This window comes from Topomyia yanbarensis, unplaced genomic scaffold (assembly GCF_030247195.1).
Source record: "Topomyia yanbarensis strain Yona2022 unplaced genomic scaffold, ASM3024719v1 HiC_scaffold_95, whole genome shotgun sequence".
In the NCBI taxonomy this organism is placed as follows: domain Eukaryota; kingdom Metazoa; phylum Arthropoda; class Insecta; order Diptera; family Culicidae; genus Topomyia; species Topomyia yanbarensis.
In genome coordinates this window covers 48,330-76,304 of record NW_026684213.1, presented here as the reverse complement: position 1 = coordinate 76,304, position 27,975 = coordinate 48,330, and the positions used below count along the sequence as shown (strand labels likewise).

Sequence of the window (27,975 nt, the reverse complement as noted above, 5' to 3'; positions counted from 1 at the left end):
ATTCTAAAAATAAACGCTGGACAATTCAGGATTTTCGGATACAAATAACAAACAATGTATTCTACTAGCATTTATTTAGTACTGATGTAGTATAGAATGCTCTAAACACTATGTTTTGCATGTTGATTTAATATCACTAGTAGTAATACATAATAAGGATTTTTGAATATATTATTATGCGATCATATAGTATCCACACCACTTATGGTTATTATACGTGTTATATAAATTATATTGGATTTTAGCGATACAATAATCTGCTCATAAGCGGTAGTCGCATATTCTACCTAAATATTCAAATTGCAGTTTTAAAGTAAATTCAAAAATAAAATATAAATTAGATGTTCCAGAAATCGTCTATAACTCTTTGCCAACGAACTTATATAGTCACTAGAGGCAATCAGAATACACCAACTGCATAAGTGCGTTTAGCTTAAATTTCCCGTGTTGGTTTTGTTTAACCACCAAAGTAAACCACCTTCAAAGTAGTAGTGAAACACAATGAACTCCTCAAAGTTTTCCTAAATTATTTACGAAACCAGTTGTCACATCTTTTACACATATTCTAACGATTAGAAATTAAACAAGTGCGGTTAGATAGTTAAAAGCTTACGTGCTATACTTGATTTGCATGCTTAATCCATGTCGTCATCATCGTCGTCGGAGATGGTGTACTTTTTCTGCGATCGCTTCCTGCGCACCGGCGTCGCCTTCGATCGAGAGGCCGACATTGAGGATGATGACGACGTGCCTGCTTTGGAGATTTTCAATTTCATCTTGACGCTACCCGACTCCTCATCCGAGTTGTCATCGTCGTCTGAAATCGACGTTAGATTAAAGCGACTTCCATAGTTAGCAGACTGAAGGGGCTTACCTTCGTCATCGGAGTCATCTTCATCAGCAGCCTCGATCACCTTCTGTTTCGCGTTGGTGAACACCGATTGTAGCTCCAAACTGTCCTCGTAGATGAGGGATGCTTCCTCGTTGTAGATCTGCGCATTCTGGCACAGCTGGAAAAAGTCCTTTTGCAGATCGTTAAAATCGGCGTATTTGGCTTCTTTGATTCGGGTGAGGATTTTGTTGATGTCGATAGGACGCTTGATGACTTCGTAGTAGTCTGGCAGATCTCTCTTGGAAGGCAGCCTTAGGAATGGCTGACTCAGTACACGACCTTCTGCATCCGTGTATTTAATAACAGCATCGATCACTTTCTCCATTTGCTTCTTAACCTTCGGATGAGTGGTTCCCTTCCTGCGTTTGGTTACCGTAGAAAGGACACTTTCTTCATCCGATTCATCCCGTTTGCTCTTTCGCTTCCGACCTTTGCGTTTTTTCTCGCGCTCCTCTTCTTCGAGTTCCTCGTCAAAGTCTGCTCCATCGTCAATTGCCTTCAGCCATTCTTTCTCGGTTAAACTATCCGTGTAGTCAACTTCCTTTCGCTGTCTAGAGCCACGGCCCAAAATCGAATTGTCCTCTTCGTAATCCCAACGGTCAACTTCTTCGTCTTCCTTAACCAACCAATCCGGTAGTTCCGATTCATCAAGCAGCCGAGGCTTAACCTCCGCAGCCTTCCGCTCGGCATCCATTTTCTTAAATAGTTCCAACTCTTCATCGTGACGAGAAATCATCAAATTTATCATTTCATCATCCGGCACTTCGTTCTCTTCCTCCTCATCCATTTCGTCCTGATGCAAAATAGTTTGCAAGAACTGTTGCCGCTCGCTACCGGTGGATTTTTGATCGAACATACCCGCCTGAATGACCTTTTCATCCATGTTAAGTTTGTATCGGGCGGCTGCCAGAATACGTTCCTCCACCGAATTAACGGTCATTAATCGCAACACACGCACCTCATTCCGCTGGCCAATTCGATGGGCACGATCCTGGGCTTGCAAATCCTGATGAGGATTCCAATCCGAATCAAAGATGACGACAGTGTCGGCCGTTTGCAAGTTCAAACCCAAACCACCGGCACGGGTTGACAGAAGGAAAATAAAATAATCCGAATTTTTGCAATTGAATTTCTTCAGCAAATCTCCACGCTCCTCAGCCTTGGTGGTACCATCCAATCGTAGGTACCCAAATCCGCGCCATCCCAGATAATCTTCAATAATGGTCATGCACTGTGTCATCTGACAAAAGAGCAGAACACGATGTCCTGTAGCATTTAGCTTTGGCAAAATCCTATCAAGTAGTTCAAACTTTCCAGATGTTCGGTACAAATCAGGTCCCGTGACGGTTCCCTGCATTCCAATGTGATCGCAATATTTCTCCTCGATATGCTGGAACATGAACGGATGGTTGCACAGTTTGCGCAACTGAACGATCGTGTTCATCAGTGCCTTTGCGCCTCCCTTGCCCTGTTTACCCTTCTCCGAGCCATCGGTAAGGAGTACGCCCTTGCTTTGCATGTGCTTGTAAAGCACTCGCTGCAGTCCGGACATGTCGCACTTGACAATGTACTCAACCTTATCCGGCAGCTGCGATTCGACTTCCTTCTTCAAACGGCGCAACAAAAACGGACGCAGCACCTTATGCAGACGACGAATAATAAGGATCGTTTCTTCCTCGTTCAGCTCGACCTTTTCACCAGTGGTAGCAAACGGTGCATTGAACCATTGCTCGAAAGTGGAGCACGATTTGAAAATCGACGGAAGTAAAAAGTTTAGCAAGGCCCACAACTCGGGCAGTTTATTCTGGAGTGGCGTTCCCGTCAACAGCAACCGGTGCGGTGCGGTGTAATGTGTGTTCAGCACCTGCGTCAGTTTACAGTGGTGGTTCTTCATACGATGGCCCTCGTCGATGATCATGTATTTCCAGGAGATCTTAGCAAGCACGGCTTTATCCTTGATCACGTACTCGTACGTGGTGAGTAGCACATTGAACTTGGTTGCCTTCATCTGATTCTGTACGGCACGTCGACCTGCGGGGGATCCTTTGTAGGCGACCACACCCACTGCTGGGGCCCATTTTTCAAACTCTAGCACCCAGTTGGATAGGGTTGACAGCGGAACGATAATTAGATACGGACCGTTGTTCTTCTTTTTCTCCATCAGATAAGTCACAAGGGCGATGGTTTGGATGGTTTTTCCTGGAAGAAAAGGTTTATTGAACATTATCATTATTGTTGTTATCGAGTAAAAATGCGGTAAGGATTCATTCATAAATTATGTCGCGCTTGCAGGGGTAACGTACTAGAGGAGACGGGGTACAGAGTTAGTTGTGAGAGTTAGTAAAATATGGAGAGGAATGGCTCAATTTCGGGCAATTTTTGCTCGACATAATTCGTGAAATCTCACACCTATGTTTTATTGATTAAACAAAATAGCACTCACCTAGACCCATCTCGTCGGCCAAAATTCCGTTCAAATTATTATTAAACAGCGACACCAACCACTCTAGACCCTTGACCTGGTACTCCTTTAATTTTCCATTAACCAGAATCGACGCTTGTTCGGTGACCTTCTCGTGAACGGTATGCGCAATGCTGTAGTAGGTCTGCTCCTCCGTCTTGTACTCATCGTCCTCAACCTTCGCCTTTTGGATAACCTCCTTGGTCTTAGCATCGTCGGAAAAGTCATCCCCTTTCCTATCGTCTGAATCATCGTCATCCTCATCGTCCTCCCCGTCGGAGATGACATACTCCCAGCCGGGATGCCCCTGCAACCATCCGTACAAATCTCTCAAATAAGGAGCATCGTCTCCGGTAATCATCTTTCCGGTAGCCGTCTCCATTACCGTAACGCGACAGTCGTGCGCCTCGCAGTCCGTATCGAGCATCTGAATGTCTCCGCTCTCCAGCACCATTCGCTTCTTTCTGCGTTTGCGATCCTCTTCGTCGTCCTTCTTCTTCTTCTGATCGACCTTGTGCTGTTTGACCATCTCCGTCAGATTGCCAATATATTCGTCCGTTTGGGAGAGCAGGAACGCTAAACGTTTGTCTTTCTTCTGATCGATAAGTTTTCGGTAACCCTCTTCGTCCTCGGCCATCAGGCGACGCATACGTTCCTTCTCGATACGCTCCTGTTCCTTCTTCTGCTCGCGTTCTGCATTGGCATGGTAGTTCATTATAGACTTGTTCAACCGACCCAGTTTGGCTACATTATTGCGATGATACTCCTTAAAGTCTTTTCCGTGCTGAAGAACCAGAGCCAAGAACTCCTGGTGTTTCTGACGACGCTTACGCTCTGCCTCCAACTTTTGTTGTTTCTCCAGTTTTTCGGTAGCTCGTGCTTCACGTAATCCCTGGCGTTTGGTACGTTTGTAAGCCTTAACATTAACGGCCGTCTCAAGTGTTGTGTCCCGTCTGGTGCATTGGACAATTTCCGATCTCAGCTGACGCTGGAAGTTTAGCACTCGTAATGCTCTCAGCTCAATTTGAGCTTGAATCCTCATGTCCTCCGGCATCATAGCAGGAAGGTTATTCAGTTCCTCCATTCGTAGGGCGATTCTAGCTGACATTCGATTTTCTCTCTCCTGTAGGATAGTTATCGGATCCAAACCAACTGGTTTGGCCACGGTTGTGACTCGATTTTGTTTCTGAATTGGCTGAACTGCAGGAGCCTGTGCTGCAGGACGTGGTCCCGCTCCAGCAGGTCCTTGGGAGCTAGGTCTTTGAGGCTGACCCGATCCTGCTGGACCACTCATTTGCTGTTGATGAGATGGTTGCTGCCCACCCATGGTCATGCCAGGCATAGGGCTCTGATTCGGAGGCATCCCTCCAGCTGGCTGTTTACCTGGCTCGGGAGGGCCTGATTTACCTGGCGGAATACCGGGAGGACCTTGTGGAGGTCCCTGTGGAGGACCTTGTGGTGGTGGCTGCTGCTGCTGTTGCATTCCTGGCTGAGGAGAGGGACCTTGTTGTCCAGGGAAGGGGCTTGACGGGGGTGTTGGACATTGTGGCGGTGTTCCATCGGAACGCTGAGCCTGTATCTGAGAAGCTAGCTGCTTACTAATCGGTTGATGGCGAGCCAGCAACCGATAGGCCATAATCTGTCCACGCAGCTGATGCAACTGGTTCGCATTCAAATTTTGCTGCTTGGAGGTGGCACGTAGCGCCAACAACTGTGAATAGCGAGGATCTTCCTGAAGACCTTTCTCCTCCATGGAATCGATGGCTCGCTGAAGTGCATTGAGATTCTCTTGTCCTGGTGGAGGCGGTGGACCGCCGGGCATCATATTTGGACCTCCGGGACCACCGGGCATGCTGGGACCTGGACCGGACATGTTTGGACCGGGACCACCCGGTTGCATCGAGACGGGAGGTGGAGGACCCTGCAAATAGATGAAGAAGGGCAATAAAATTAGTGTTCTGTTATGACGGGGGTGTATTCATTTCGTTATAATTTTTGTCACAGCCAGTGGTGAAAAAATCTGGTTGAGCGCTGGTGTGGTAAATAGGTTCTATCACATTCGCCCGAATGACATTCACCCGAAAGTCATTTACCCGAATGACGTTCGCCCGAAAACCATTTACCAGAATGGACCATTTACCCGAATGCCATTAACCCGAATGGACCATTTACCCGAATGCCATCAACCCGAATGGACCACTCGCCCGAATGTCATTAACCCGAATACCACATTCACTCAAGCATAATATAAAATCGGTAATTGTCTAGTTTAGTGACTTTTGTGATAGAAGTCCGACTTTAATACGGTTTTTTTTGCCGAAAGGATGCATTTTAACCTAAATAAACCAAATCCGAGCGGGAAATGTGAAATCTTTAACTAAAGTTTGATAAACTGAACAATAACAAGTGAGCTTATACAGCTGAGCTAGTGTGATGCGGCCTGGCCGCATATCCGAGGCCAAGGATCCGTTGGACGAGGCGTTGATCCACGCGTCGCCGGAGTTATAAGCAAACCTGTGATCCCCTTGTTTGCCCGGTTTACTCAAACATAGGGGCTATAGCTAGTTTAAAGCCGACTGAGCGGTAGCGAAGTCGGACAGTGCACCAGAAAGCGATGTCGCGTAGCCACATTAGTCAACCGTACACTGACCAATGTGGCTATGCGACATCGCTTTTAGGTGTATTATTCGACGTCACTGAGGTTCTGTTGCCAACGCGACAAATGCTCTTCAGGTGCAAACTGATGCATATAGGACGCAGTTGTCAGCTCGAGTGGTGAAATCTCGTGATAAATCGGACAAAATAATAAGAAATCTTTCGGAAACACGACCGATCGAGGTAAATATATATTAAGATGTTCCGTTAACGAATTGAATCAATTAAATTAGATATAATTACTAATTTAAAATTATATCTTGCATGGTGGGAGTCCATTTGGCACTACACCGTTAGTAAATAGTAGCTCATAAATGTTATGTGGCGAAGCTAGTGTGATGCGGTTTTGCCACAATTACCGAGGTCGAGGAACCGAAGCGGAGGTCCCTACTCGGCAAACCTGTGATCCATTGGTATGCTTGGTTTACTAAAATATAGGGGTAGATTCCTTCTTTAAATATGAGCAGTTCTTTGAGTTTGTATACCAAATAGCCCTCGTAATCAAACCGGTGATCCATTCGTTTGCCCGGTTTACTCACACTTAGGGATTGATTCCTTCTTTTAAATATGAGCAGCTCTTTTCCCACAATTAGAGGTTGATTGCTTCTTTCAAACATGACAAATCCTTGGATCTGCATGCCAAATAAGTCTGCAAAGAAACTGTTGATCCACTCGTCTGCCCGGTATACTCAAACATAAGGGTTGATTCCTTCTTTCAAAACAAGAGCAATTTCTTGAATCTATATACCAAATAGCTCTCTACGCAACATTGGATTTCGAGACAGTTCAAGTTTTTTTAGAAAAATAAAACAACTTGGCCGTCAGACAAAATATTCGGAAGATCACCGAATACAACTAATTTACAAACAAGTTGTTGCCTTGGCTTTCTTGCCCCATCAAGGTATTCCAATGTCACTCGAAGAATTGAGGAAAAGTTGCCCAAAAGGCTCTCGACGATTTTTTGGATTACATTAGTAAAAATTGTATTTTTGGTAGGAAGGAAACTAATCAAAAAGTTTCTCGATGACCCTTCTTTGCCCCCCGCTCCGTGGTCAGTTTTCGAAAATGTATCGACAAAGTTTCCTAGAACCACCAATAATGTGGAAGACTAGCACAATAAATGGAACGGTTTGTTAAGCCGTGGAAATTCTATGGTGTGTTGAAGCAGTTGCAGCTTGAAGAGAAAAACCCTAGTACGTATGTTTTACGTACACTACAAGCGGTGCCAACAGCTAAAAAGGACTTAAAACTGGAAACCCTAGTTAAATCATACAAACCAGGTGATTGGATTAACTATTTGACTGGTATAGCTTTAGTGTTAATTTCTTCATATCATCAAATGTAATAAAATTTGTATTTCATCCTAATAAATTAATTTTTTTCGATTGACATTTCGATGTTTTGCGGGTATATGGAATTCGGGCGAATGGCATTCGGGTTTATGTTGCATTCGGGCGAATGTCTTTCGGGTGTTCGTGGCATTCGGGTGAATGACATTCGGGTTTATGTGACATTCGGGCAAATGTCCTTCGGGTAAATGGCTTTCGGGCGAATGTCATTCGGGCGAACGTGACAGAATCGGTAAATAACATTTAGGTTACTTAATGCAGAAAACCGCCCAACATTTGCATGAACTGCCAGAGAAGAAGTGTTAGATGTAACTCTTTGCTCTGACAGTATAAAGCATGCGTTGGCAAACTGGCTTCTACCGAATGAGCTCAAACCGTTGTTATCTGATCGTCTTTGATCATTTAAATGTTCCGCTAGATATCGTCACATATCGTAATCCCAAATCTACGAACTTGGACCTCTACAATCAAGGCTTGGCGACTAGATTGCAGGGGTATCTTCCGACGATTGAATATTTACGTTACTTGGATGAGGTCGTGGATAAAACAAACTCACTCATAGCAGGAGTATACCAAGAGGCTTGTCCGCTTCGAGTTATGCGTGCTTCTAGAGGAACACATTGGTGGAATACCGATCTTGTTCGACTCAAAAAAATGTAGAAAAGCTTGGAATCGCAGACGTATGAATGGGTCGGAGACCTTTAAATTGGCTCGCAAAGAATACACAAACGCCTTTCAACTCTCTGAGCGAAATGCTTGACAAAGCTCTGCACAAATGTCTCAAGTCTCAACGAGACTAGCCGATTAAGTTACTTTCGAAATCGAAAAACTTTCATGTCAGTCCGATTAGAAATGCTAATGATGAATACTCGTCTGACGAACATATAGTACTCAACTATCTTTTTGACGCACACTTTCCAGGCTGTACGGAGCCATCACTGACGAATGCCTCTGAGTTCTTTTCAGGTAGTTCTGATTCTTGGACATTTACTCGTAGAATTGCGACAACCGAATCGTCCAAATGGGCGATTGATAGTTATGCTCCGTATAAGTCTCTGGGAAAACGATCACTACAGTTTTACTACAGAGAGGATATGAACACTTCAAGCATATTTTTAAAAAGGTACTTACTTATATTGATGCCACAGGATACATTCCATTAGCGTGGCAGGAAATAACTGTCAAATTCATTCCTAACGGTGGCCGCGTCACTTGTGAGGAGGCAAAGAGCTTTAGTCCGATCAGACGGACTTCCTTCCTTCTCAAATCAGTGCAACGTTTAATCGACCACTACATTCGGGATGTTAGCTTAGGTTAGCGTGCAACGCAACATGCATATCAGCGGGGGAAGTCTACTACCACCCTGTTCACAATGTCGTCTGCAACACTGAAAAAGCAATCAAGTTTAGGAGTTTTTCTCGATATTGAAGGTGCTTTTTACAACGTGTCTTTCGAATCCATCTTGGAAGCAGCGAGATCATGGATTACCTTCATATATCACGAACTGGATACACGCAATGCTTAGCAACCGACATCTGTGCTCATCGTTAAGACAAGTAGAGATAAGCAAACTGAGTGTCTGCGGATTTCCTCAAGGTGGTGTGCTGTCACCACTTCTATGGAACCTTGTCTCCAATGGCTTGTTGAGGAAACTTAATGAACTTGGGTTTCCGACGTATGGTAACGCCGATGATTATCATATAATGATCACCGGTATTTGCATTAACACACTTTTTGATTTGATGCAACAAGTCCTATGTGTTGTTGAGCAATGTTGTCTTCATGTTGGACTATCAGTTAATCCAAATAAAACATCAATGGTGCTTTTCACGCAACGAAAGATTACAACCAGAGCTCGTCCATTGCAGTTCTTTGACTGAAATTATTATCGCAGATCACGTTAAGTACGTTAGGGTAATTCTTGACTCAAAACTTAATTGGATAGCTCGCATTGATTTCAGAATCAAGAAAGCTTGCATGGTCTTGGGCCAATGTAGACGGGCTTTCGGCAAAACTTGGGGACTCAAACCCAAGTACATTTAGTGGATCTACACAACAATTGTTTGGTGGCAGAAGTGAAAAGTTATGACAATCCAATCAAAGTTAAACCGGTGGCAATTACTGGTGCATTCTCAACAACACCTACTGCTGCTCTAGAGGCACTCTTGAACATAAAATTTCTGAAACAAGATGCACTATCTTGTGCATTTCCTCTTAAAGTTACTGGACTTTGGAACAGTAACTCAATCGTGCAACTAGCCACACAAAACTGTGGCCCCAAATGGTTACTTGGGATGAGCTTACACTTGCTCCCAGTGTGACCTTACACTCACATGTAGTTTCACATTCAATGTGATAATTTTCCCTGCGGGGAATGACTGTCTGCAACCAAAAGTAAAATAATCGGACGGGGGCTCTAGAATACTTTTTTAATTTTACAGAATTTTTGTTTGAAAGCTTAGGTTTTGCAATGAAACTGTTTCACATTTTTGCCACTAGGTATTGCTATAGACATTCAAATATTACTAAACCTGAGGAACATTGTTTGGGAATAACAATTGATCCAGTCCAAGCGAGAATTTCGCCTGAGAACCACCATTGCTGGCCACGACCATCTTTACCGTAACTTGGGATATGAGAAAGGAAGTGTTGATGTGGTACTTACTTAACGGAAGGCCCCGACTCAGTGACACTCCCATAAGTACCACGGATTGGCTAGTGAGTGGGTTGTTAGTCAGGATTCGCCTCAAGCAAGAGATGCGACTGAGAATATATTCTCTTGCATAAGGAGTTTGAATACTTTATTGACTGTAGGATCCGTAAATGTTCTAGATGCGAAGGCGTGTAGCTCTGGATAACCGCTTATCGAGTTCGTTAAAAACAACTTGAATTCCGGACAGCCGGCTATGGGGAGTGTTGTCGGCTATATAAAATGGTCCATAAATAATGAGTTTGAAGGGATGCGTTCATCTACATAAATTTCAGCCAATTGGAAAAGGGGTATTGTGGGCCAACTCTCTTATATTACCGCGTGCTATATCCCCTTTGTCTAATACGAACCAAATGATGTTTTTTTTGGAGTACATTACTTCCATTTTCATTTTGCAGCATTTGGTGGGGCAATGAGAGTGCAAGTCAGGCCGATGATAGGAGAGGTAATGACAGATGGACCATTCCACAAAAAAAACGCCATGGGAGAGGAACAGGGTGTGGGTTGGGGTAGGGTTATCCATTTTATCCCGTGGTTTTATCAAGTTTAAAAGACCGCAACCGTAGATGTGCGTGGACGATCGGGAAAAGCTTTGCGTTTGTATGTTCACGTGTTTGTCGCGTTTGCCAGAACGTATGTGATTTCGCGTGTAAAAATTCGATTGTGTTCCTGTGTGGCCATATGCATATTCGCATGTGTTCTTAAATGATGACGCGGACCGTGAATTTGGTACTTGTTATTAACGCACGGTTCTGGTACTAGAAGTTCCCCCATAACACTAGAGTTCCCGGTCACGTTTCCGTGGAATGTGTTGTCCAATGAATATCAGCCTCACTTTTTTATTGGTCCAACTGAAGACATGAATCTAGGCTGTTAAGAACGAGGGCAGGGACATCCTAACGTGACCGACTCATGATCGCGCGAGCGGTGGGTTGTTGGCGAGATCGCGAGTATGTATGGATGGTTGCAATTGAATATTCGCGTTTGTGACTCGACTTTGGTTATCGCGAAGGCTAACGGCGTTTGTACGTTTTGAATGAGATATTATGCGTGTATATGAGAGAATATGCAATTGATTGTGTCAGTGAGCGTTATAATGAATCTAAGTTAAAATATAGTAATAAAAGGAAAATGAACATGCCGAATTAAAAGAAAAAAAAATGAAGACATTAAGTAGAGCGGAATAAATTCACTGTTTTTTTGGTTTACATGAGTAGTGGAAAAGCAAACTAATAGAAGTAAAACAAAAACAGACAAATGAAGTAGAAGAAAAGAACGGGCGGGACATATTCTAAGTTGCTTATATTTGGGAACATAGCCACTTTATTTGACGGTTTGGTTAGCGTGGATGATGGTTCTTCAAAATTACTAGGCACATTTTGAGCATTTGACTTGATATGGTCCCAATACTTTGGATAGTTCACTTAAACTTTAAATTCAATACATTGTGCAATTTAATGATGTTTACTTTAGATTTGGGTTTAAATTTGTATAGTCCGAGAACTTCGGCTAATAGCCTTAAGTTTTAATGCATTGTGCAAATTGAATGATATTTAATTTAGATTATATGTAATGAACCATCAACCATAGGATACTGCATCGGTCTGGATCTAGTTGAATTGATAGCAAAAATAATTCAATCTGCCAGTCGTCCGGGTATCCCTTCGCTTCTATCCACCGCCTGAAGCACGCGCCGTGTTGCTATTAGATTCTAGGGACCAACAGAATCTAAGGTCTCCAAGCTACAAATCCCTAAGCATAAAAATTTGCAGTCTGGAGTCCACCGCCAAGCCCACGGGTGTATTCAGAGGACTCTGAGTGCTGACAAAGTCCCACCTTGAAGTGGAGAAAACATATTTCCAGAATTTACCGGATCTCGCGCACCAATTATGTGACCAAGGAGGTATATAGAAGAGTAGATAAAATCTGTAATAAATTGGTACTCTTTTCACAGATGCTGGGGTAATGTAGTAAAAAGGAAGTTTTTCTGTCAAAACTATTCGTTTTTTCTTTTTTTATTTTTTCCTCGTTCTGGAAGATGGCTGATATAATCTTGAATCAACGTCCTTTTTCAACAACATCTTATAAGATACAATTGGCTGAAATTTAAACATTTATATTTGAACAAACTCGATTAGATATGTAGTCATTTGAGAATTCTGATGGACCGTTTCGAAATTAGAATAGAAATGATGAATAAAAACATGATTCTATGAGATTTAGCTTCGAGTTTGTTGACTTTTTGGAAAAATTGGAGGAATTCTGTTCAACGAACAATATACCTACAAGGCTCTTGTACTCCAATCACACATTGGCTTTAAAATGAGAAAATTTCACATAACCTGGGAGAAAGGTGTTAAAGCTTACTGTCATAATTCTCTTTGAGAAGAAATTCCGGAATCGCTATACGCTGAACAGAAATCACAATATTCAATGAGAAATAAAAGTGTTGTCTATTGTACGAAAAAAAGGAAGCTCAGTATAAAAGTAAATATAGAAAGTAGCACCCCCTGTCTCAAAATTCTGGACAGTTTCCAGTTTTCTCGCTCTTTTCCTATACTATGCGAGAAATCAGACTTAAATTACTAGGAGAATTCACTGAATGTATGGTTCAGCGGGATGCTTTCATGTTCGTTTACTGTTGTGATATGTGTTCTGCAAGTAACGTTTCCGAAATTTCTTCTTTAAATAAATTATGAAACTTGGTTTTGATACCTTTCCCTAAGACTTTGTGAAATGTGTTTCTTTTGGGAATAAAATTCGATTTGAGTACAAGCGAAATCCTACATTTATAAATTTTGATGAATGGAATCTGCCCCAAGTTATCAAACATATACCGCCGCTATACGTTTAAATGTCCCATTTGTTATGGAATTCCCTGCACACATGGGACAATTATACGTATAGCGGCAGTATACCTAAAGCTCAAAGTTTTTTTCTCTTGCCATCATCTTTGTTTTAATAAAATTGCAACATCTGCAAATCTAAAAACTGATAGAATGTTAATAACTTTCTCAGATGATTTTAAATCAGTTTATATTATTCTACAATGTTGCAGACAATAAAATGTTGCAGTAATGACCCGTTTTTATCAACCAACCGAAAAATTTTGGTTGATAAAACGGGCAAGTTGATAAAATCGGGAAATTTTTTTTATCTTCTTTTTTCCATCCAACATAATTAGAAACAACTTGCAAACTATTTGAAGTTGTCAGTTTGCAGAAAAAATACACCTAATGCCCTATCGGTGCAAAATATTGCATTTACCCTAACCATCCGCGAGCTGTCTAATCCAATTGCCAAGTATGGGATCCATCTGAAATTTTGGAGATAGACTCATTATGAATGCCAATATATTCTTTCAACAAAATTTAACAGTTAAAGTTCTTAAAAGCGGGATGTAGAAATTATTAATTAGTCGCAGAGCGTTGGTGGTTCTCTGCCATTCTACGCCCATGATGCAAAACTGACAACTAAGAAAAACGTGATCGAAAATGAAAATTAAATTGGCGATCTGGAGAGTAACTGTACATCAAATAAAGCTTTACAGTCTAAAATAACATTCATATCCAACGCTTCCAATGTAATTAATCCAGTTTTTCTTTAAAAAAAATTAATTTATCTAATTTTTAACAAAAAATTCTCAGTGGGAAAATCTGATAGAAATCGGATAATTCTAAGCATGTTAATCCAACCACGGCAAATGATGTTTTTTATTCATTTTGTTTCCGCAAGTGAGCGCTGAGAGCTTTCTTGTTAAGCGGGGGACTTTTAGTTTTACTAAACTCGGAAATGGATGTGTTCGCCATGTTTTCAGTTTTTGGAAGCGACGGCAGTGATGAATAGTTTTGCAGGATTGATTTCAATATTGTAGTTATTAATGTTGTTGAAATGTTACCTGCTCAAATGTAGTAAACTATATAGGTATCCGCATATCTCTACAATCATACCAAGCTGCATTGGTATTGAGCTCTGTCATTTTAATTTGGAGGTAAGCAAATCGCTTACACAGTAAATTGGGAGGGAAAAAAAGCTTCTGGGCGTAATGGGTAGGCAGTATAGTGTAACAAACCGAATAAAACGTCAGATATTTGGATAGGTTCGTTTGGAAATAAGGTTTTGATTTTATACGGGTTTGTATCTGTTTATTTTTTTAGCAGAATTTTAGTGATCCAGCAATTCAAATGCTGAAGTGATAGAGGATGAACAGATAGAGGAATTGATCAGTGCTCATTCAGTGGTGGATGTGACTTTTGACAAGAAAAACAAAAATAATGAAAGTAATTGTGTCGAAGCAGCATGGATTGAGATTGCAATCTACAGTTGGCACGCGTTAAACAAAACCGAACCGAGAACCAGAAGTTTTTTTTTCTTGCATTCGCATTTCAAATGCCAAAATATCCTGACTCCTGCGGTAGAAGACAAATGGTTTGAGGCGCCGGAAAACTACGCTTGCTCATATAACCCTATTCCACGCTAAACTTTCTTCCTTCAACTCCTTGCTCTTCCTTGGGTACTTTGGCCCTTAAGGTTGGCTCTTAAGCTCTTAAGAGCATGACACAAAAATCGAAAACGAAAAAAAACAGTTTTTTCCTCGCTGTGTGTTCCATTGTTCGTTCCTCCTTAACCCTTTCATGCCCAACTTTTGTCTAGTGCATATGGTTTCAAAACTATTTTTCCTTGAAAACAGTGGGATCAAGAAACACGAAATGCCTTTTTTCATAAAGATAGGTGCTTCCTTTGCAGTGCTAGAAGCTGCTCAATTTTTACCTTCTAATGCTTAATGCAATCCTTCTAGAATATTTGCAATAGTCCTATTGTGTGGAAAAGGTACCCAAAGACAGTCTAAAATGACAAGTTTTATTAGTTTTCGAAAATATTGCAACATAACAAAGATATATGAAAAATTCATTTTCTGTCATCAACATAAACTGTCTCTGGCAGCACTGCTACATCGGAATCCAATCAGACTAATTGCAATAACTTCAGTTCTAGAGCTGATCCTTGCAATTGTTTATAATCAAATGAAAGTCAATAGACACATTTATTAGCCTTACTTGTTTTGTGAAGAAATATTGCCTCAAACAAAAGTTATAACTGTTTAAAAACGTTGTTGTCCACAAACAACATGGGCATGAATGGGTTAATATAGTAAACTTTACTGCAAATTAAATGACGTTACAAAAGTGAAAATCATTTAATGTCTATTATTTTGTTAATATTTTTATTCGGATTCACACACACACACGCCTAATTTGCCGGATTCAGCAAAAAAGTAACTACCAAGCACTCTTCTGTTCTTTATTATGAATCATTCGATTTCATAACACTTGAATAATCAATTAATAAAATATCCATGAACAAGACTTCAACAATAATCATTATTGTATAATATGAACTGATGAGATAAACTAGAAAACCACTGAATTACTAATTTCCTCCTTCCATTTCGATAAATAGTATGGAAATTTATTCCTTGAAAACGCACATTTCCATCGCCAACACGCTACTGTGCCTAACTCGGAGCCAGTCTTGTTTACGTTATCTGTGGAGAAGATAACGGTACGACTTCACAAAAAAAAAGTTTCAATCGCAACAGTCGAAACTCAAAGGGATGCTTCCACCGCTTTCTGTGTTCTCTCAGCGATTTATTCTCAGAGTGCATAGGGTTCCTCTCTCTTGCTCTTTTCGTAAAAATGTAATGCTCAATCTGCTGAAAATGTCATTTTTCACTTTGGCTGGCTGACGTCTGAACATTGTAAATTGGAGTTGCTACTTGCAGATCAACTTAATTAATTTAATCAGTTTGTCGTTCCGTTTAGGTCAACACAAAATTCACACTAACGGGTACCAGTTGTGACAGTGTTAACTCGAGAAACTCGCAGTCATTGTCTTATCTAGGTCAAACAAAGCACTGCCAATCAACACTTTAATGCCTTCACCTGGAATCTCTTATCAGTGCGAGAATTTACACCTAAACCCCTAGATCGCCAACATCGTTCCTAGCGTAGTATAGTAAGCAAACGACTATTGCAATGAACGATCAGGAAATCGAGGAAGCATTCCAGTTGGCGGTGAAGTTAACCAAACAGTGCGGTCCCATCGTGCTGGAGGGTTTCCAGAACTCGCTGAAACATGTCGAAACCAAGGGCCGTCACTGGGATATAGTGACCGAGTACGACCGGCGGGTGGAGGATGTCCTTATTAAGGGACTGTTGGAACGCTTCCCATCTCATCGGATGCTGGGTGAGGAGTCTGCAAGTGATGCAAACCAGAAGGAGCCGCTAGACAAAAGACCAACGTGGATTATTGATCCCATCGACGGGACGAATAATTTTGTGCGGGGTGTAAAGTTCATTGCTATTTCGGTGGCGCTAGTAGTGGACGGTGATTTGAAGATTGGAATTATATCAAATCCTTGTCTGGATGAGTTTTACACCGCGGTCAAAGGGAAAGGTGCGTTCTTGAATGGCAAACAAATTCACACTAGCGGTATCGAAGAGGTAAGCTTAAAATTTTTGGATGCCACAAGAACGACAAAAATAATTTCAAAACTTCTCCTTCTAGTTGAAAAGCGCCCTGGTAGGTCATGAATTTTCCATCGCAAGCTATCTAGCCGCCCGTCCTTACATATTCGGCCGTGGAATCGAGTTCATTAAAGAGTGCACTGGACTGCGAGCATTCGGTTCGGCCGCTCTCACATTGGCCTATGTCGCTAGCGGCAATATCGATTGTTACAGCATAGAGCATCTTAAACCATGGGACATCGCAGCCGGAGCACTGCTGGTACGGGAGGCAGGAGGCGTCGTGACGCATATTAACGGTGGCCAGTACGACATCCTCAAGCCGGACATTATCGCAGCCAGCAGTGAAAAGTTAGCCCAGCGTGTGCTGGAGATTGTTCTTCGAGTGGAAGAGGACGTAAAACAAAAGCAATAAACTTTTCTCATTCATATAACATATTACAACTGAATTCAGATTAAAGAATATTGATACATAGCTGCTTGACATTTTATCCCGAATGGGGTTTAGAATAAAAAGAAACACTCACCGAATTGGGTTGCATTGAATGGGGTGGGTATCCTCCGGGTACCATTCCTGGAGGCATTGGAGGGCCCTGATGTGGTGGCATCCCTGGATGGGGCTGTGAAGGTGGTGGACCCGAATGTTGTCCCATTTGCGGATGTGGAGGGCCGGGTGGATGCTGCTGCATGTGCTGAGGCGGGGGTCCTGGTGGTACTCCTGGTCCACCAGGTCCTTGCATATGGTGCGGCGGGGGTGGCCCTTGGGGACCTCCTGGACCTTGTGGTGGCGGAGGTCCGTTCATATGGGGAGGACCATGTTGTGGAGGCGGTCCATGATGGTTAGGAGGTTGCGGCCCATGTTGCGGGGGTGGGCCTTGCATTGGCATATGACCTCCTTGTCCACCTTGCGGTGGTCCTGGAGGTCCGTGCGAATGTTGTGGACCTTGGCCCATATGAGGTGGACCTTGTGGCGGTCCCGGTGGAGGCTGATAGGGGCTATGCGGCGACGGGGAAGGGGCCGGACTCTGTGACGGTGGTCCCATTGGGCTCGGTGCCTGCGGAGGAGGCATCGGACTATTTACCGGCGAAGGACTCGCCATCTTACTATTGCCACTAAAACTTTTCACGAGGTTGCACAATTTTTTTTCGTTCTCTGGTTATTTTGATAGACAGTCAACCCCTGCATATGCTGGTAGAAAGCATAGCAAGAGCTTCAGAAGAAAATGGCTGCCGAGAGAAAATATTTCAATCGTTTTATTACCGCTAAATCCACTCTATTTAAAAAAAACCTTTACTTTCACTTGACACCTTTTACACTAATGTTCATTTTTCAACTAAAAAATACCCAAACAATTGCGTATTATCCTGAAATTTTAGCAAAAGTTCACTGCAGCAAATAGCTTTGTTACACAAAAAAGTGACACGACGGAGTGAGAGAGGAAGCAAACAAAAAAGCCGAAGCCGATCGTCAAACGAGTGATTTGTGGATGTGTGCGTTAAATGGTTTGACAGACGGGGTTGTAAGGTCGCCACATCGTTGAAAGTGCTGCCGAATATAGTTAAAATATGAAAAGTGCAAGTGTTGTATAACAGTTTTAATATATGACCTTGCGCATACACTAAGAAAATTATATGGTAACATTTACTATATGAGGAGGTTAATTCGACTTTGTGAGTATAGTTGTTTTTAACCGACAATAGCATCAGGTCACTTGAACCATATCCATGTTCAAGATTACTATACAAGAGCTTTGGACCATAATAGTATTATTGAACATTCTATTGTAAGCATGAACATTATAAGTGGAATGCTCGGTATAACAATACGCATAGTTATTTTGACCTCGAACTGTTTGTTATAACTAAACTAGGAGAATGGAATATTTTACCATGCATTATGCATAATAGTAAAATTGAACACTCTGTTGGAGGAATGACCATTATGAGTGAAATGCTTGGCATAACAATAAGCATAGGCATCTTGGCCAAGGCTTGTTTGGAATAACTACAACATTGGGATTTTAACATTTTTTGCTTAATATCGTTGTTTTGAAAATGACACGCAAATATAATTAGATAAATGGTAAAGATGTATTTGAGCCAGTTTCAGCTAATCTAGCTTTTGGAAATTTCTCGCGGGTCTCTTAGTTTATTGATGACATACACATCTTAGTCTTCTATTTCTGCCTTTACGCTTAGCTGAAAGAAACAAAAATTTTGAAATTAAGACGTTGTTATTAATTTAAATTAAAGTATTTACTCACATTGTACAATATTTTGTATTTAGCGAAGCAAACACTTAGTCCTACAATCCATTGAAGAATATTATCTTCTATTTCCTCGGACTCAGAAGCCGATTCTTAGTGTACAGACCTTGGTACAGACCATTTGTAATGCTAGTGCTAAGCTCATATTTAGCCACTAAATATCTTTCCTGATTGGAACTCGGCTTATGAAACCATCGACTTACCGTAATATCACAGAGATCTTATTGCAATCGTAAAAAAAAATTAAAAGTACACCAAAAATACGCTTGTATTTTGTGTACACAATTTTCACTGCAATGGCCGCATCGTGTTGGAATACAATCTGAATCTGAACGCAAACATTGACTAGTTTTATGGTTGTTAGTAGTACAACTCATTTTCAGCTGAAAATCACTATACGCAAAAGGTATTTACAACAGATCTCACGTCCATATAAATGGTGTATATAGTTAATTCAATCTTTTCATTCATATAATAACTATAAATTTAGTGTTCACGACTTCTTACTATATTGTGCAGAGAACAATCAAACGAAAAGGAGTTATAACAATGACACTGGTGATTTTAAAGATGTTTACCATGTACATATTTTCATTTTTACTTTTATTTTACTAGTGATCCTGACTATTCCATTGTCAGTCTTTTGATGATAGATATTGTTGGAGTGAGCATGTTCGAATTGTCATAAATAACAACAGCATGGTTAAGCCAACGACACGACTAGACACTCAATGTAATATCTTGAAGAAAAAGTGCCCGAGTAATTTACCACCAGTTACCATTGCATTGAGTTGCCCCTCGATGCCAACAAATAAATAATTTCTCCAGCAACACCTTTTGATTTTTAGGATACATAACAACATAGCAACCATCTTCTGTTTATAACATCAACACAAATTTTCTCACTAGAAAAATTATTTTGTGGAATTGCGTGGTGAAAATGTGGATTTTGCTTTGCGTATCATCATCAAGTAGATAGCGTAGATTCCACTTTTCGCCCTTGTGGATGTCAATTGTAGAATCAGATATGCAGGTTCGTGTGATATTGTAGTGCTGGATGTGTTTCGTCGACCTATACCGAGTATGAAGTACTTTCCTCTGCCCGTCAAATGGATCACCCGCTCTGTGGTAGTACTGGAAGCAGAAAGGACAAAATTTGAGCCAAAAATTGCGATTGAGCAGACTATGACCGGCGAGCTAGTTATTTTTGCTAGAAGGGATAAGGTTGTTCGATTGTAAGGCTATCACTATCCGGAACGTCACCCGTTCGAACTATTCAGTTATGATCATTGTTCTCGGGCTGCGGAGTGGGGGCACCATTAGCATGGCCAATTTTCTGAAAGAAAACGATCTCCTCCGATGACGATGATAAGAGCAGAAATGAGTATACTTCTTTGATAATTTTTTTCTGCAGAGTGCACCGTTTGTTACCTTCTTCTTTTAGGCGAGTTAGTTCTGAAGTGACCGATGAAATTAGTGTGCCGGAGAACACGGTTTCAAGCTGCAACATATTACCCAGTTAAACTCATTCCGGAACCGGTTCGGATTTCTGAATGGAGTCAGCATGGTTTCCAACTCAAATGCAACAACCGATTCCGACTCAATCGGTTGTTGCATTTGAGCTGGAATCCATACTGGTTCCATTCAGGATTTCGAATCAAATTCCGAATGGTTTGACAGGGTATCCGCTTACTTCCAGCAATAGAACATCCTGCAGCTAATGGCTAGCTGAAACAACTTAACATTGACTTTAAATCACCCGAACTAACGCTAAATCCACTGTTATGTGGTGGGTCAGAGAGCTTTGTCTTATTAGTTAGGAAGCAAAGCAATGTGTTTAGGCAGGAAAATTCTGGTTCCGAATATCAACCAACAATCTACACATTGTACACGCGTACACGGATAAAAAATAAATTAATATTTCTTTGGCCTGATATAAGGCAAATGCGCAAACAGGCTATTGTCTCAAATAAACATACGAATACAAATACAAATCCAAATTGATTCAAAGTTAAATTCTCGGCAAACATATGATTACGGCGTTAAAGCGCACACAGCAGTCAATGAAAAAGAAAACTTTTCACTATTGTTTACTACCAACATCTGTGATTTGCGAGTAACGGTTTGTTCAGAATTTCCACTCAGAACGAATTTTTACAGTTGGCTATAACGCTTTAATCATATGTTTGTCGAGAATTGGTGTAGAAAGCTTCATTTTAGATAAAATTACTGCAAGTTTCGGTTTATTCTGAAGCTGCGATAATTTAAAAAAACAGTTGAAACAAATTTTGGACCAAATTTCAAAACACGTATGTACCATGTTCCAATTAAATATAAATTTAGCATATAGGGTTACTGTGCCCTAATTCATCTTAGCACCTCTATTCATCCGATCCATTTAAACCCATTAGTTAGAGCAGTGTCTGCTATCTCTATTTATGGCATTAGTTCAAATGGTGGGATGAATAAGGGTGCGTTGTACTCGACTTTTCGCTTCGCTCTAGCGCGGGTATTTTACATTTTCCAAGCCAGTTTTTTTTATTGATCTGCTTCTTAAGAACGAAGCAAAGATGTTGATACCTATTTAAGTGCAATCCAATCAGTGTAAGCCGAGTTATTAGCGAAATAGTTTGACATCGTGACTAATGAGATGAATAGGGGCACGTCTACCCTAGATAACTTTGAGTTATTCGAAATGGTGTTCATGCCGAAAAATTGATCAATTATATTTATAATGAATCAATAAAAATAGAAAAATCGTCGAGGGCTGCCTTTATTTCAGTTTCTGATTTTATAGTAATTAAGGTAAATTTTAATGAATTAGATGTTGTTACTGTTTTTTGCAGTGGTAGAGCGTCGTCCGGGTGTCACTATGGTCAGTTTCCTGTACTGTACGTACATCTGTCTCCGCTGGCCTCCACGTAACGCTGTAAGTTATATTATCAGTGACGTTATCCTAGGCGCTGGCTGGCGATGATCGTATTTTTGCCATATTCAGAATGAATTGTCTCGAATATACCTTTGAATGTCATTCCGGGACTGCAGCACAGGGCAAGCAGCATTCTGTACAGGAACTGCCTACCATTTTCTTACTGGTGGAGATGGTCATACCCCTAATCGTTCGACATCAACGGCGCCGGGGAACCATCAGTCACACACTAGTACATCTTCATGAGTTGAGCACAGTTTCTCATTCAGGAATGTCAGAGAGCACACGCTGCAGGAGTGGGATTGAATAGGGCTTACATTAATCGTTTGCAGATAAATACCATAGAGCTTCATCGATCGGTATATTACGTTGGCTTCGTGTCTGTTGATGTTGTGGATATTGCTGGTGGTTGATATGCTGGGTTCGGTATTGGGGTGGCGCTTTGTAGAAAATCCTCCCGAATTTCCCACCGACTAAATCGGCTTGCCTCCGCCTAATCGGCCGACAATTCAACCAATTAATCGGTCGATTGTTGCACCGACTCTTATGGGGGTTTAACAAGGACATCTACCGACAAGACAACCGACTAAATATGTCCGACGAAATCTGTTGAAATCGGTCTATTTCAACCAATTAAATCGATCGATTAGTTGGTTTAGATTAAATCTGGCGATTAATATGATGACGAAAATTCTTCACCGACGAAATCCAACTTAGTCGGTTAATGAATCTGTCGACCTCGAAGCACCCGATTTCGTCGGTCGACTAGGAAATTTATGACTGTCAAATTTTCTATGGGGCATGTTGACTCGATTCGAATTACATCAGGCTCACACGACGTTTCAATATGATGTGCATGAAGAGGTGGTCATCGTGATCGACTATCTTGATTTCAGCTGCCTGTTTAACAGAATTTTGGTTTTCCAGAGCATTTTGTTGCTGCAACAGGGAAGCAAAGGCTATCAGTTTCTTGCACAGTGTGCAGCGATATTCAGGCGACGAGATCGTTATGGTTGTTGAAGTTGGCATTACCAGTTGTGTATTTGGCTTGCACTGCCCCACTACGAGGATTGGAATCGCAGGATTTTGTATTTGATTGGTTCCTTCTGGATTGGCTTGACATCCAGTTACTGCGCCGTGTTAATGATAATTTTCGCCCCGTTGCTGTAATATGGATCTAGATTTGTTGAGGTTGTTCAGTGGATGTTGCGGGTTTTCAAATCAATTCAACTGACTCGAAATCCATTCTGCTGTCAGTTGGATCCGGCAGTGTGCCGAACTATCTAGATTCACCACCATTTACTGCCGAGTTATTCACCGTTTTCACACTCTCTAGTTTTGGGTTTGTTTTGTTGTCACTATTTTCCCTTCGTAACCAGGGAATGCAACGGTAACTATTTGAAATAAATAATAGATTCCAAAGTGTTGCTAGTTTCACGCATTTTCTCAGGAAATTTTAAATTTGACAGTACCAGTTACCTGAGTCACTGAGGGGTAGTCAGATTTGCGATACAGTTTTGGAATGCCAGTGTCTAGTCGTGTCGTTGGTTAAGCGACAATCGACTTTAGTAGTATTTATTATGATACAAAAGTTTAGTATTACCATTGTCATGGTCGTTTCTGTTATATTTGCAAATAGTTAATACAACCACGAGAGTCAGGTCACAGATACCATAGGATTCTTCTCAGTGTAAAGATAGTTTACCAAGATGGTGACATGACGCCATGTCATCACAGCCAACATAAGGACGTTGTTTAGAAGCAAAATTTGCATATAATTGACATAAACTAAGTTCTAATTAAGAACGACGCTTTATTTTACTCATCTTTGCAACGAAGAGATAGAGAAATATTTTTCCCGCATACAACATGAGTTTTGCGCATTTTTTGCCGGTAACTAGGAGAGCAGAGAGAAACCACATGCTCTCATTACTAAATCCTCTTGCTTGTGACAGAGCAAACCTTTATTAAACCTTTTGCTTTTACCTAGAGCCAAAAAAATAGTTTTTCTGATATTCCGTTTTTATCCAAACGTCAAAAATACTCAGCAAATTTCCAGAGGAGGAGGAGTATTGCTGACTTCTTAGTAATTTGATCATTAAATTTGACGAATTGCTAGAGAGAAATTAATTTACCAGCTTTTAAAGGTTGTACAGAAAATTAAAATTCGAACGAAAGTAATCTCACATTTCCTGGATTTGGTTACGAATTTTCACCCGGAATTTCTGAACACAAAACATTCTCATCATTATTGTTCGCAAAAATCTTCAATAACTATCAATAAAGCCGAATTATTTCCACTTTTTTGCGATTGAATCTACACTTCCTTGCACTATCAGGCTAAAAATTATCATACTTGCGACAGTCAAATCCTTTATCCAAAATCGTCATGTATAAAATTTCCCTAGTCAAGGAATGAATATACCTCAAACATTTTTTTTGTTGGAGACGGACCACTGCGACCAATATTTAGATCTATTGTGGCAACCACAAAAATCTCACTAATACTGCTTTCACTAGTTTCTGTTGAAAATTCATGGTTTTACGAAAGACTAAGAAGTATTCGCAATGTGCAAACACGTCGTGTTAATGTTTTTCCCCGTAAATGGCGATTTAACAGATGGTTAGTTGTACGTGTTTTGTATGTTTTTGGCGAGATTCGATGATGTTTAACTTTTTGCCGAACAAGTTAGTATTTTACTGAATAGTGGATAATTTACCGAAAAAAGCAAAAGTAATAATAAATTCAATTAAAAATATTCCAGGTTTTAGCAGCAAATTATTCGTAAATCTACCGAAGTTGCTGAAAAATGAATACGCTTTCGCAATTTTTTTAAATCAATTGCTGATCTCCGTTAAAAATTACTGTGCAAATCGTCAAATGAAATTACTGAACAACTTTGGGTTAGCTTAGTGTGTACATATAAATGGCTGGTTTGAATATGCAAAGCCTAAGTAAAGCACTCATTTGATACAAAATATCGCCATTTTGTTGTTTTCGAAACCATCTTATTTTATTCGCATTTTTTTCAAACATGTTCTTTCTGTAACTGAGCATCTGATGAGAAACACTGCCTCTTGAATTGGACGAGAATTAATACTTTCGCATCCCCCCTGAGCGGTAGAGAGATATGCGTGAACACAAAAAAATCTCTTGATTCTCGAGAGCGTGTTCTCTCGCTTTCGGTGGGAGCTAGTAAGCAGCCCTACTGCGTTTAACTGCTTGCAAAAGAGATAATGAGCTAATATCGAGAGCAGTAAAGAAGCCTGAGAACGAGAAGCACGTTAGCTTGCATCACATTAGAGAAAGAGTCATTTTTTCTTTTATTTACTGTTACGGCCGTTTATTGATAACATTTCAAGCGATTCTGACGTTGTCAAACTGACCCCCATCGATCGATGGAAAAAAAACGTTGTTGCCTATTAACAAAAGTCCATAATTTCAAGCAAGATTTTTGAAATCAACGTAACTAACAAAAGTAAACAAACTGAGATTATCACTCCCCCGCATTCTACGCATCTTAGTGTACATACTGACAAACTTTCGTTTCATTATTCGTTAATGCTGTTGAAAAATGCCCATTCGAAATAATAAAGAATCAACGATTGACGCACCAACAGTGCTGGAATACAGTTTCGTCATTTTAGTTTCATTAGTTTTGGCACTGCTGCAACACTTACTTATTTATTCCGAATTAAAATAAAGAATGGCTGACTTTCCCCAAAAACCATTCCATAGAAACTAAAATACCGAAGTGTTTTCCCCAGAAAAAACTATTTTCCAAAAAACCATATCCAGAATGAGCATTGGTTCATAAGTTCATTCCACAGTTCCATTTCCCAGACATTTTTTTTTGTTAGAAGCGGGAAATTTTTTTAATGAATCTCAAAACATTTTTTCAGTATGTTAGCCATATTGCTCACCTCGAAGAGTGCACTGGTAACAGCATTAGACAATAGCAATATTTTTCATTTAATAATACAAACATACATATAGGTCAAATCTCAAAATTCAGTACAGGTGTTTTTTCAGTGCCATTTGGCAACAACCATAGAAAGCTCCCTTCATAGGATCCAAGAGAATGAAACAGTGTTATGTAAGTAAGGTTATGTGGCGAAACCAAAACTTTGTACATTACCTAAGTCAAGGAACTGATGCATGATGTTAATCTGGTAAGGATAAGCCGTCGAAAGCGGCGGCTCCTCGCTCAAATATTGTTGCACCAATTCGGCCAAAACACTAGCTACACCTTTTCTACACGGTTCCAACCACTCATTTACAAATTAGTTAACCCTCAGGCCCAGGAACAATTGGTATATCCCCCGTATACTTGCGCATATGTCAGTGGCGCCATAATCGCAAATGCGATAACAGTCTCAACTAAAAATATATTCAATTCAAAATGACCGCTAACATTGACGAATAATTGTTGTCGAGTATTATGTCTGTAACTCTGTGATATAAGTATCATTTGGCGTAAAGTATGAAAATACTTTCGAATGTATTTAGTGCAACCTGTTTGAGTAAACCGAGCAATCGGGTGGATCGTACATTTGCTTACGAAACATTCCCAATACAAAAGAAAAGCTCTAAAACTCACGAAACCATTTGTAAAAATATGCATTCATTTCGATTTTAATATGGATTCAACCAAAGCTCCAAAGATGGAACCAAGTCCTATGTTCGAGTAAACCGGTTATACGAGAGGATAACAGGTTTGCTTTCGATGGCACATCCTCAGCAGCTTAACACCGCTTAAGTTCCTTAAATTAGGTATGCGCAACCCTTTGGCTTAACCACAAATAATGAATAAAAACATTAACTTTTCTGGGGAATGGAGCATTCTGGGGAATGGGACATTCTGGATAATGGTTTTCTAGGAATTGGTACATTCTGGGAAATGTCTTTCTGGGGAATGGTACATTTTGGGGAAGGGAATTCTGGGAAATGGCTTTCTGGGAAATGATAAGCTTGGTCGCCAAAATCGACGAAACTGAAACAACGTAAGTGCAACAAAGATACCAAAAATAACGAAACCAAAAAATGTCATGATCTCGAATGTTCGTCCGATTCAGTGAAAAGTCACTTCGGTGACCATTTTTGCTAAATATTTGGTATGGTTTTTCAAATAACATTTGAAACAAAACCTTGAGAATGTCATCGCCGTTTTCTCTGCTTGCGGCAAATGCGAATTTCGCTGTTTTCATAAATCAAGCTTGATTTTGTTTATCTGCCCTTTTCACAAATATAAACGGTTATTCAAATTAAGACAAGCAGGCAGCTCTGCTTTTTGTACATCCCGCCGTGAATATAACAGTTTTCATAATGTCAGATACAAAGTCAGATGGTTGTTTTGTTTCTGCTCGATGCACGTAATTATTGAACATTATTTTGGTGATTGATGAATATTATTTTTATTGAGGGTGTTGAATACAATTTATTATAAATCTGCAATAATTTCTTTTAGTATTATTTGGTTGATCCTAGATATATTTGAATAATGTTTCTGCAGAAACCATCAAAACCAAGCTGTTCCACGTGTTGATTGCTGTCATGTCAGAAGGTGAGATAACGTTCTTTACGATTTGTAATTTCTAATTTATGAATCATACTGTATCATAACATCTGTATATAACATCTGTTGAATTTAGGTCAAACAACTTGTTTTAATAAAAAAAAGAAACCGTCGCGCGGTAACATTAAACGTAAATATATTGAATAAAATTTCCAATTTTGAAAACCTTTTCCAGCAGAATCAAAATCCAAACCGTTGCAACAAGAAACAGAAGTCGATATAAACGATGTGTTCGAAGATTTGCTGCTAGTAGAGGAACGGCTGACTGAGCGCAGCTATCAGGAAGGACTGCAGGTTGGATCGCAGGAGGGAAACGTAGAAGCTTATCATTTCGGATATCATCGGGGCGCGGAAATCGGTGCCGAGTTGGGATTCTATTACGGCGTACTTTGCGCTCGGGAAAGCAGTGCAGAGGGGTCAAGTTCGAAAGCAACTGCTCTACTGCAAGAGCTGAAAAAAGAAATCGAAGCGTTCCCAAAGGTTAATGATTTAGAAATCGACATTTTAGAAAAATTGCTGAAGCTGAGAAATAAGTATAAGAAATTGTGCACATTGCTGAAGATTTCGGCGAAATATTCACGAACGAATGAGCTTTCGTTTTAGACCGGTTAG

The 27,975-nt window shown here is 40.5% G+C and overlaps 3 protein-coding genes across 9 annotated transcripts; 2 read left to right on the top strand and 1 right to left on the bottom strand.

The window, feature by feature from the left end:
* Positions 1–57: 57 nt before the first annotated feature.
* LOC131696223 (ATP-dependent helicase brm-like) lies at positions 58–18,033 on the bottom strand. 5 transcript variants are annotated; one of them, XM_058984770.1, is made up of 4 exons: positions 17,887–18,033; positions 17,119–17,818; positions 3,336–5,274; positions 58–3,091 (listed from the first exon to the last, which is right to left on the bottom strand). In XM_058984770.1, exons 2-4 carry the CDS (start codon positions 17,689–17,691, stop codon positions 636–638), a joined length of 4,968 nt encoding a protein of 1,655 aa, XP_058840753.1. In that variant the 5' UTR covers positions 17,692–17,818; positions 17,887–18,033; the 3' UTR covers positions 58–635. The 5 variants fall into 5 exon arrangements, with proteins under 5 accessions (XP_058840753.1, XP_058840756.1, XP_058840754.1 ...); XM_058984773.1 differs by having other exon boundaries at positions 58–817; positions 875–3,091; positions 17,119–18,031; XM_058984771.1 differs by having other exon boundaries at positions 17,881–18,027.
* On the top strand, positions 15,859–17,066 carry LOC131696225 (uncharacterized). The gene is made up of 2 exons (XM_058984774.1): positions 15,859–16,570; positions 16,635–17,066. Exons 1-2 carry the CDS (start codon positions 16,103–16,105, stop codon positions 17,004–17,006), a joined length of 840 nt encoding a protein of 279 aa, XP_058840757.1. The 5' UTR covers positions 15,859–16,102; the 3' UTR covers positions 17,007–17,066.
* A 9,088-nt stretch (positions 18,034–27,121) lies between the features above and the next one.
* LOC131696219 (protein LTO1 homolog) lies at positions 27,122–27,975 on the top strand. Of its 3 annotated transcripts, none has more exons than XM_058984762.1 (3): positions 27,122–27,160; positions 27,301–27,351; positions 27,539–27,975. In XM_058984762.1, exons 1-3 carry the CDS (start codon positions 27,133–27,135, stop codon positions 27,964–27,966), a joined length of 507 nt encoding a protein of 168 aa, XP_058840745.1. In that variant the 5' UTR covers positions 27,122–27,132; the 3' UTR covers positions 27,967–27,975. The 3 variants fall into 3 exon arrangements, with proteins under 3 accessions (XP_058840745.1, XP_058840746.1, XP_058840748.1); XM_058984763.1 differs by having other exon boundaries at positions 27,128–27,182; XM_058984765.1 differs by having other exon boundaries at positions 27,133–27,160; positions 27,542–27,975.